This window comes from Arachis ipaensis, chromosome B05, assembly GCF_000816755.2.
Source record: "Arachis ipaensis cultivar K30076 chromosome B05, Araip1.1, whole genome shotgun sequence".
In the NCBI taxonomy this organism is placed as follows: Eukaryota; Viridiplantae; Streptophyta; class Magnoliopsida; order Fabales; family Fabaceae; genus Arachis; species Arachis ipaensis.
In genome coordinates this window covers 36,319,243-36,330,170 of record NC_029789.2, presented here as the reverse complement: position 1 = coordinate 36,330,170, position 10,928 = coordinate 36,319,243, and the positions used below count along the sequence as shown (strand labels likewise).

The following is a 10,928-nucleotide window of genomic DNA, read 5'->3' as shown; positions in this document are numbered from 1 at the left end:
CTTAACATAAGAAAAACGAAAAACAGAGAATATAAGAACAAGGAATGAATCCACCTTAGTGATGGTGGCGTTTCCTTCTTGAGGAACCAATGATGTCCTTGAGCTCTTATATGTCTCTTCATTGTCTTTGTTGCTCCTCCCTCATTGCTTTTTGATCTTCTCTAATTTCATGAAGGATGATGGAGTGCTCTTGATGTTCCACCCTTAATTGTCCCATGTTGGAACTTAATTCTCCTAGGGAGGTGTTGATTTGCTCCCAAAAATTCTGTGGAGGAAAGTGCATCCCTTGAGGTATCTTAGGGATTTCTTGATGATGAGCTTCCTCATGTGTTTCTTGAGCTCCATGAGTGGGCTCTCTTGTTTGCTTCATCCTTTTCTTAGTGATGGACTTCTCTTCCTCAATGGGAATGTCTCCTTCTATGAAAGCTTCAGCTGAGTAACATAGATGGCAAATAAGATGAGGGAAAGCTAGCCTTGCCAAGGGGGAGGACTTTTCGGCTATTTTGTAGAGTTCAAGGGAGATGACTTCATGAACTTGTACTTCCTCACCAGTCATGATGCTATGAATTATGATGGCCCGATCCACAGTAACTTCAGATCGGTTGCTAGTGGGGATGATGGAGCGTTGGATGAACTCCAACCATCCTCTAGCCACAGGCTTAAGGTCCAGTCTGGAGTTTATAAGGTAGGTTTATGGGGAAGAGTGGATGGATGTGAGTGGTGAAGTGGTGATAGGGAAGAGAGATTGAGGTGATTGGTGAAGAGTTTTGGGGAAGAGTGTTTATTGGGAAGAGAGGATGAACATTGAGAAGAGGGAAGAGAGTGAGTGGTGGTAGATGGGGATCCTGTGGGGTCCACAGACAGATCCTGAGGTGTCAAGGATTTGCATCCCTGCACCCATTAGGCATGTAAAATGCCTTTGCATGCAATTCTGGCATTTAAACGCTGAATTGATGCTTGTTCTGGGCGTTCAGCGCCCAGATGCTTGTTTCTGGCGTTCAGCGCTAGCTCTTCCTCAGTGTGCATTTCTGGCGTCTGAACACCAGGATGCTGCTTGTTTCTGGCGTTCAATGCTAGATCCATGCTCTGTTCTGGCGTTGAACGCCAGCCAGATGCTCCTTACTGGCGTTTAAACGCCAGTAAGATCCTCCTCCAGGGTGTGATTTTTCTTCTGCTATTTTTTTTATTTTTTCTTCAATTTTTTAATTTATTTTTGTGACTCCACATGATCATGAACCTATGAAGACATATAACTAATAAAAAATATAATTAAATAAAAATTGGGTTGCCTCCCAACAAGCGCTTCTTTAATGTCAATAGCTTGACAGTGGGCTCTCATGGAGCCTCACAGATGTTCAGAGCATTGTTGAGACTCCCCAACACCAAACTTAGAGTTTGGATATAGGAGTTCAACACCAAACTTAGAGTTTGACTGTGGGGACTCTGGTTGACTCTGTTGTCCAAACTCGAACAATCTCCGACAACGGCGCCAAAAACTTGGTATGCAAAATTGTGATCTCAGAGGTTGTAAAATTTGTTGTTCGTTCTCTCCCCGGCAATGGCTCCAAGAACTGGTGCACAATACCATGGTCCAGACATAATTTCACAACTTCGCACGACTAACCAGCAAGTGCACTGGGTCGTCCAAGTAATAAAACCTTACGTGAGTAAGGGTCGATCCCACGGAGATTGTCGGTATGAAGCAAGCTATGGTCACCTTGTAAATCTCAGTCAGGCAGATATCAAATGGTTATGAAGTTTTCAAAATTAATAAATAAATAAATAGAAAATAAAGATAGAAATACTTATGTAATTCATTGGTGAGAATTTCAGATAAGCGTATAGAGATGCTTTCGTTCCTCTGAATCTCTGCTTTCCCGCTGTCTTCATCCAATCAGTCTTACTCCTTTCCATGGCAAGCTTTCTGTAAGGGCATCACCGTTGTCAATGGCTACATCCCATCCTCTTGTGAAAAAGGTCCAAATGCTCTGTCACGGCACGACTAATCATCTGAGGTTCTCGATCATACTGGAATAGGATTCACCCTCCTTTTGCGTCTGTCACTACGCCCAGCACTCGCGAGTTTGAAGATCGTCACAGCCATCCCTTCCCAGATCCTACTCGGAATACCACAGACAAGGTTTAGACTTTCTGGATCTCAGGAATGGCCATCCATAGGTTCTAACTTATACCACGAAGATTCTAATATCTCGGACTCGGTCCTCTGTATTAGATATCTAAGAGATACTCATTCTAGCTTGGTTGCATGTAGAACGGAAGTGTTTGTCAGGCACGCGTTCATAAGTGAGAATGATGATGAGCGTCACATAATCATCACATTCATCATGTTCTTGGGTGCGAATGGATATCTTAGAAGCAGAATAAGTTGAATTGAATAGAAAACAGTAGTACTTTGCATTAATTCATGAGGAACAGCAGAGCTCCACACCTTAATCTATGGAGTGTAGAAACTCTACCGTTAAAAATACATAAGTGAAAGGTTCAGGCATGGCCGAATGGCCAGCCCCCATAATCTAAGAACTAGACGTCCCAAGATGAAAATACAATAGTAAAAAGTCCTATTTATACTAAACTAGTTACTAGAGTTTACAGAAGTAAGTAATTGATGCATAAATCTACTTCCGGGGCCCACTTGGTGTGTGCTTGGGCTGAACTTGAAGTTTACACGTGCAGAGGTCATTCTTGGAGTTGAACGCCAGTTTGTAACGTGTTTCTGGCGTTCAACTCTGGTTCGTGACGTGTTTTTGGCGTTTAACTCCAGACTGCAGCGTAGAACTGGCGTTCAACACTCTTTTGCGTCGTCTAAACTCGGCCAAAGTATGGACTATTATATATTGCTGGAAACCCTGGATGTCTACTTTCCAATGCAATTAGAAGCGTGCCATTTTGAGTTTTGTAGCTCCAGAAAATCCACTTTGAGTGTAGGGAGGTCAGAATCCAACAGCATCAGCAGTCCTTCTTCTACCTCTGAATATGATTTTTGCTCAAGTCCCTCAATTTCAGCCAGAAAATACCTGAAATCCCAGAAAAACACACAAACTCATAGTAAAGTCCAGAAATGTGAATTTAACATAAAAACTAATAAAAACATCCCTAAAAGTAACTAGATCCTACTAAAAATATACTAAAAATAATGCCAAAAAGCGTATAAATTATCCGCTCATCAGTAGCCCAAAGGCGAAGAAAGATGTCTCAGGAAAGGGCCGATGAGGTGGCCAAGCAAACAGACGGACTACTAGAAGCCGGATTCATCAAAGAGCCCAAGTACTCGACATGGCTGTCCAACGTCGTCCTCGTTAAAAAAGCCAGCGGGAGATGGAGAATGTGTGTCGACTATTCCGATCTAAACAAAGCATGCCCTAAAGACTCTTTCCCCCTCCCCAACATCGACACCTTGGTAGACTCGGCGGCAGGATATCGCTTCCTCAGCTTCATGGACGCAGACTTTGGCTATAACCAGATCTCGATGCACCGACCTGACGAAGACAAAACGACATTCATAACACCGGCAGGCACCTACTGCTACAAGGTGATGCCATTCGGATTGAGGAACGTAGGAGCCACCTACCAAAGGCTGATGAGCAAGGTCTTCCACGACCTCATCGGCAAAATAGTAGAGGTGTACGTCGACGACATCCTGGAGAAAACAGCAGAGCCGAGCAGTCTTATTGACGACCTCCAAACCGTCTTCGAGGCACTAAGGAAATTCAAGATGAGGCTTTACCCACTCAAATACGCATTTGCCATGGAAGCTGGGAAATTCCTAGGCTTCATGATAACACAAAGGGGGGGGTAGAGGCCAACCCCGACAAGTGCGAAGCCGTCCTCAAAATGACTAGCCCAGGATGCGTCAAAGATGTGCAGCGGCTCGCTGGGAAACTTACGGCTTTGTCCCGGTTCCTCGGAGCCTTGGCAGAGAAGGCCATCCCATTCTTTAACCTAATGAAGAAAGGGATCGCCTTCGAATGGACTCCGGCGTGCGAAGAAGCATTCCACCATTTCAAAAAGATACTATCAGAACCTCCCGTGCTCAGCAAGCCCAGAGAAGGAGAACTGCTGTACCTATATCTAGCGGTGACCACACAAGCCATGGCGGCAATCCTCGTCCGAGAAGAAGACAAGACTCAACACCCAATATACTTCATCAGCAAAGTACTCCAAGGGGCGGAGTTGAAGTACACCAAGCTGGAAAAATTGGCCTACGCCCTACTAACCTCGTCTAGAAGGCTAAAACAATACTTCCAGGGGCACGTGGTCATCCTGAGAACCGACCAGGCCATACGGCAAGTCCTTCAAAAACCCGACCTTGCAGGGAGAATGATGGCATGTGCAGTAGAGCTGTCTCAATACGACCTGCAATACGAGCCCGGGCAGGCAATCAAAGCCCAAGCACTGGTGGATTTCCTGGTAGAAGTCACGGGAGAGGCACCCGACATACCGAGCACACGGTGGAAGCTCCACGTTGACGGAGCATCCAACCAAACATTTGGAGGGGCCGGAATCATCCTCGAAAACTCGGCAGGGGTAGCTTACGAACAATCGATCAAGTTCGACTTCCCAGTCTCCAACAACCAGGCTGAGTACGAAGCCCTGATAGGAGGGTTAATCCTAGCCAAAGAAGTCGGGGCATCAAGAATAGAAGTCAGCAGCAACTCCCAGATCGTCACCTCCCAGATAAATACCTGGAGAAAGTACCTGGAGAAAGTAAAAGAGCTATGCAAAAGCTTTGAGGAAGTCGTGGTTCAACATGTCTCCAGAGAAAGAAACGCCCAAGCAGACCTCCTCTCCAAGTTAGCATGCACCAAACCCGGAACGAGAAACAGGTCTCTAATCCAGGGGCTGACAACTGAACCAGCAGTCATCCTGTGTGCAACCCAGGCGCCGAGCCCCCCCTCATGGATATACCCCATCCTCCGATACTTGGAGAACGGCAAAACTCCCGAGAACGAGAAGGAAGCACAAGCCACCAAGAGGGAATCCCCCAAGTATGTGATCATACAAGGTCAGTTATACAAACGAGGGCTCCACCAACCCCTACTCAAATGCCTACGCCCCGACCAAACAGACTGCGTCCTAAGCGAAGTCCATGAGGGGTGTTATGGTCACCACATCGGAGGAAGGTCGTTAGCAAGAAAGCTTATCAAGGCAGGATATTATTGGCCCACAATGATGTCGGATGCTCGGGAGTTTGTCAAAAAATGTAGAAAATGCCAAGAAAACTCCAACTTCCACAAAGCTCCACCTGAAGAACTCAGTCTGATGATGGCACCACGACCTTTCGCCCGATGGGGACTCAACCTCTTAGGGCCATTCCCACCCGGGCCAGGGCAAGTAAAATACTTAATAGTAGCCATAGACTACTACACCAAATGGGTAGAAGCCGAACCACTGGCCAGCATATCTTCGGCTAATTGTCAAAAATTCATGTGGAGGCAAGTAGTCACCAGATTCAGAATCCCAGAATCTGTCATATCAGATAATGGGACGCAGTTCACCGACAAGAAGTTCAAAGAGTTCCTACTAGGACTAGGAATCAAGCAGAAGTTCTCCTCAGTCGAGCACCCCCAGAGCAACGGCCAGGTAGAAGCAGCCAACAAATTCATCTTAAAAGGACTAAAGAAACAACTTGAAGGGAAGAAGGGGTCATGGGTAGACAAATTAGCCTCGGTCTTATGATCTTACAGAACCTCTCCCCAAACATCTACCGGCGAAACCACTCTTTTGACTCACATACGGGGTCGACGCTGTCATCCCAGTCGAGATCGGGGAGCCAAGTCCAAGGTTACTCCTCGGAGGGGGAAACGAGGCGGTCGAAAAAGACCTGGTCGATGAAACAAGGCAGATGGCACATCTGACGGAAACAGCAATCAAGCAAAGGATAGCACTAAGGTACAACAACAAAGTACTGAAGAGAAGCCTCGGGGAAGGCGACCTGGTATTACGGTGCAACGACATAGGACCACCAACCCCGGGAGAAGGCAAGTTGGCTGTGAATTGGGAAGGACCTTACAGGGTAAGGGAAGTCCTCGGCAAGGGCGCCTACAAGCTAGAGAGGCTAGACGGAAGCGAGGTGCCAAGGACCTGGAATATGGCAAACCTAAAAAGATTTTATTCATAAAGAAGAAGTGGCCACATGACTTGACGGTCCTACACTTTAAATTGCTTTCCATTTCTTTACCCCTCTGTCACTTAATTACACGTTACATTATTCCTTTGTTTTAAATTCTATATATGCATGCGTAATTACCTTGTTTCTGCAAGATATACATCAACACGCCACAACGACGTGATAATAAGACAAAATGGCGAGCGGTCGACCTAACGAAAACCCAGGACTGATCACCCCGGGAGCCAAAGGGACCCAAAGTCAAAACAAACACGCAACAAAAAGGATAGCAACAAAACGGTAAAAACCAGGAAAACACGGTAAACCGAATACCAAAAAGCCACAACGGCCCGGATAAGTAAAGTAATAAATAAACAAAGCCACGACGGCCCGAGCAAATGAATACCAAAGCAAAAACACAAACGGCCTAATTAAAGTAAAGCGTCGAAAGTATCTATTACAACCAAAGGCACCACAAACAGGCCCAAAAGTAATGTTCAGAAACACTAAGATAAAAGGAAAAAGAAGGAAGGAGATGTCTCGATCTCAAGGCTTGAGGATATCCACAATCCTCCCATCCTTAACCGTCTTGAAGGCCCCAATTTGAGAAAGGTCGAGGTCGGGAGCCAACACGGCCACCTGAGCCTTAATCCCCTCCTCAGTAAGCTTCACGGCCTCCCGGGCCCCCTTCGCAATCTCCTTGTTCTTTTTCTTCAAAGAAGGCATCTCCTGGCGAGCAGCTGCAGCTGAGCTCTCCGCCAAAGTAAGCTTCTCCTCCAAATCTTTGACCTTCTTTTCAGCAGCAGCAGTTTCACCATGAGAGGCATTCAAAGAATTCATCAGAGAGAGGTCACACTCCAACAACCTGTTGATCTCCTTAGCATCCTCCTCTGACTTCAACTTCAGAGACTCCTCCCGAGATCTCGAATCCGTCAGATCCTTCTGGGAACTCCGAAGTTTTCCCTCCAAAACATGAACACTTCCCAAGATGGGTTCTACCTTCTTGGCGATTGCGGCAACCCGGAGAAGGCTACGATAAATCCACCTCACCTGGCCCGCAAAGTCGGCATCCCGAAAAAACTCCTCGGTGCCAGGAAGTAGTTGGGACTCAATAAAATGCCCAGCATCAAAGCTCTTTTCCATAATAGAAAGAGCCTTTCCCGAGTCTAGTTTTCTCTTCTTAAGGTTACCAACGATCATCAGGTCGTCATCACCAAACGCCGGACCCTCCCCCTCAACAGGGATCTCCTCCTCAAAGTCCGCATTTGGCCGACTCCGCCTCCCCCTGATCAGCCCCGATGACCTAACCACTACCCTCTCCAGTGCCCTCCTAACCATGATCCGCTGAGGGAGTTGCCGAGGAGTCCTTGCCACTCCCCTCAAGAAGGTTCATCAGCTCAGCCATAGTAGTTTTCCCACCAGCCATGGAAACTGCAAGCAAAGACAAGACGTGAGCAAGGGAAAGCAAAACACTAAGAAAAATACAAGTAAACAAAGGACTCACCAACATAAGACCGACCGGTCGGACCCCGCCCTAAAACTCCAATAGGTCGGGATCCGTCTTTCCCCTTCCGCAGTAAGCTAGAAAGGTTGATGGTCCTCAACCAGTCTGACCTTAAAGAAAGTTGATTTGTAGCCATGAAAAGAGTCCTCAAAAAGGCCAACGACCCTACGACCTTGTTGACCCCTAAAAGACATATACCCTTTCTTTGTTTTTCCCTCCCGAGAAGGGTTGGTAAGGAGGAAGAGGTAGAGAAAAACATTCATGGAGACTGGGATCTCCAGACTCGCAGACCATTTCAAAACACCAAATAGCGGCCCAACTATTCGGGTGCAGCTGCGACGGAGCAACATCGCACCGGTTCAACAAACCCATTACAAAAGGAGAAAAACGGAGACAAACTCCCAGGGTAGTAAACATGGGTCTGTAAACCCACAACCAATCAACCACATGCGGAGATGCCAAGTTTTTGTGGCAAACACGTTCCCGGTCAACAGGGACGTAAACGTGATAGAGCGCCTCCTCGGGACCCCTTATGCACAAGAGCTCAACCTGACGAAGCTCTTGGAGGCTCTCGCGGGTAACCCTGGACGGCGTATCCTTCACGTCGGAAGTAACCTAGGCGTAGTGGTTGACCAGATCGGCTAACGGCCACTGAGCCATGTTCGGAACCACAGGACGCTGGGCCATACCTACAATGGGGGCACCACTCAGTCAGCACGGGAGGTCGAGAACCCTAAGAACAGTAAAATAAGCTACAATTCCTTGAACCACCCCATGCACCTTTATGCTAACCCAGAGCTCAATTAAAAGTTGAAATAAAACACCCAGTGGCACCCCATCTAAAAGAAGACGCAGCCAAAATAAACAAAACCCAAGCATGCGCAAAGGAAAACACACAAGGGAAAGCCAAAAGAAAATAGAAAGCAGGGAAAACTGTAAAAATAACATACCAGGAAAATGCAGGAAGGATTCGCAGATAATCAAAAGAGGAATCCGAAGAATGAAGCAGCAGGTTAAAACAGCAGCAAGAAGATTGAGTCAGCAGCAAAAACAGGGAAAAGAATGGAAGCAACAATGATAAGAGAAAAACGGAAGAAGAAAAAAAGAAGAGTGGAGAAGAAGTTATAAAACGAAAAGGGCAGGCCCAAAGGCATAAACCGTCAAAAGAAGACAGCCCCAAGGGCGAAACGAACCAGCCATGCGTGAAGAACACGGACATTATCAATGAGCTCCCAGGAAAGAAGACACGTCCCAATGCGGCGAGTAAATCAAACGCGCCCAGCCCCGAGCTCCAAACCTCAAAGCTGGCACGTTGGGGGCACTGTTACGGACTGCCACAGTCCAGCCTGCCTACTCGACGGGTCGGACCACCACTTCCGACCCATGCTCCGAACCAGCCTCAACAAAGGTAACCCGACGGGTCGGACCACCACACCCGACCCGAAGCACACGCGACCTGCCACAGCGGCTCAAGTCACCACGCCTAGCAACCGGTCGGGTCGGTACCTTTGAGGCAGCACCCGAGGCCCCCGACCCGGAAGCTAGAACGACCTGACCTCCACGTGGACTAGGACAGCTCATAATAAGCTTCCTGGCCAGTGGGCTAGGACACCTATGGGCCCACCCAGCACAGTATATAAGGGGAGAGGTCAGCTCTCCCCCCGAGGTACGTAACATCTTACCTAATTTGGCCATCACCCCGTACGGACACTGACTTGATCATCAGAATGTCCTTACAGGTGGCCCCCCCGGCCGTCCACGCCGTCTCCGACGTCACCATCTTCCAGCAGACACCTTTACCCCCGCTCTAAGTCCGTTCAAGGCCTCACTCGATCATCCTCTCTGTATCACCCGACCCGTCGAGCACCCAAGGTCCCTTAGGTAACGAACATATAGAAAAATTTTTTAAATATATCTAAAATACCAATATTCTAGTAATTTTAAGGGTTAAGTATTGTTTTGGTCCCTAACGTTGAGGCACAGAATCGAAATTGTCCCTGATGTAATAGGGGAAAGGGAGGGGGGGAAGGGGAAGGGGGAGGGGGACGGCACCGGCGAAGCTTGGAGCTGCCGTCGCCGTCACCGTCGCAAGCCAGGGAGAGAGCCTCGGCTTTCGCTCCTCACTGCCACTGCTTCACGCCATTGCTTCACGCCGGCGAAGCTTGGAGCCGCGTTCTCGCCACTGCTTCATGCCGCTGCTCCTCGCCGCTTCTGCTTCTTGCTTCGATATCTGTTTCTGCTTCGTCTTTTGCTTCTTCTGCTTCTGCATCTTCTTTGTTGAGTGTCTCTGCTTTTGCTTCTGCTTTTGCATCTTCTTTGTTGAATCTGATTTTGATTTGTTGAATCTGGATTTGATTTGTTGAATCTGATTTGATTTGTTGAATCTTTGTTGGTTTTGTTCTTGTTTTGATTTCTGAATTGCTGTTGATTGGTTTTATACTTTTTTGATTTCTGAATTGTTGTTGGTTTTGTTGAATCTGGTTTTTGTTCTTGTATTTTTAATTTGTTAATGGAAGAAGAATTTGTTTTTTCTGAAAGAAGAAGAACAAGCTTCTCCTGGATGAAGAAGAATAAGAAGAATATGGTGAAAAAAAGGGTAGTTTTGTCATTAATAAAAAAATTTTATTAGAAAGGACGATTTTAAAATGAAATGTAACATTAAGGACGATTTTAAATTAAAAATTACATCAGGGACGGTTTCGATTCTGAGCCTCAACATTAGGGATCAAAACAACACTTACCCCTAATTTTAACTATTAATTTCAATTAATATATATATATAGTCAAAATTAACGATTAAAACTATTAGAAAATCAATGTTTTAAGTATATTTAAAATTCTTCGATCTTAAACTTTAACAATCTCAGTGTAAATACTATAAATCATACACTGATATATATAGTTGTGCCTCTTCCACTCCACTCTAATTGTCTCTCTAATCTCACACAAACAATCAAGAAGAAAACAAAACATGTAAGAGACTCTTCATTTGATTGTTGTTGTTGTTGAAAATGCTGCTTCTGTAGCACTTAGCTTTATGCTGCTCCAACGTATGTTGTCATCATACAAACCAAATTATTCTTCTATATCTAACTATCTATAGTCCATTAGAAACAGCAGTCATCATACCCTGTATATGAGAAATAATAGTTGTTCAAGAAATAGCCAAAAAAACCCTTAACTATATGTGTAAAGTTTCTTAATTTGAACGAAATAACTATGCATAATGTATATCCATAATCATCACAATGTCCGGGAGAGCTTTCAAGCAAATTATTCTTCTATATCTGATTTAGG

The 10,928-nt window shown here is 46.0% G+C and overlaps 1 protein-coding gene across 1 annotated transcript; it reads left to right on the top strand.

Annotated features, from left to right (window-relative positions):
• On the top strand, positions 3,853 to 5,697 carry LOC107640527. Its single transcript, XM_016344042.1, has 2 exons — positions 3,853 to 4,482; positions 4,597 to 5,697. Exons 1-2 carry the CDS (start codon positions 3,853 to 3,855, stop codon positions 5,695 to 5,697), a joined length of 1,731 nt encoding a protein of 576 aa, XP_016199528.1.

Coding starts and splice junctions, on each gene's coding strand:
- LOC107640527 (XM_016344042.1), top strand. CDS start 3,853: ATGACTAGCCCAGGATGCGTCAAAGATGTGCAGCGGCTCGCTGGGAAA. Junction 4,483..4,596: donor GCACACGGTGGAAGCTCCAC/GTTGACGGAGCA, acceptor TCCAACAACCAG/GCTGAGTACGAAGCCCTGAT.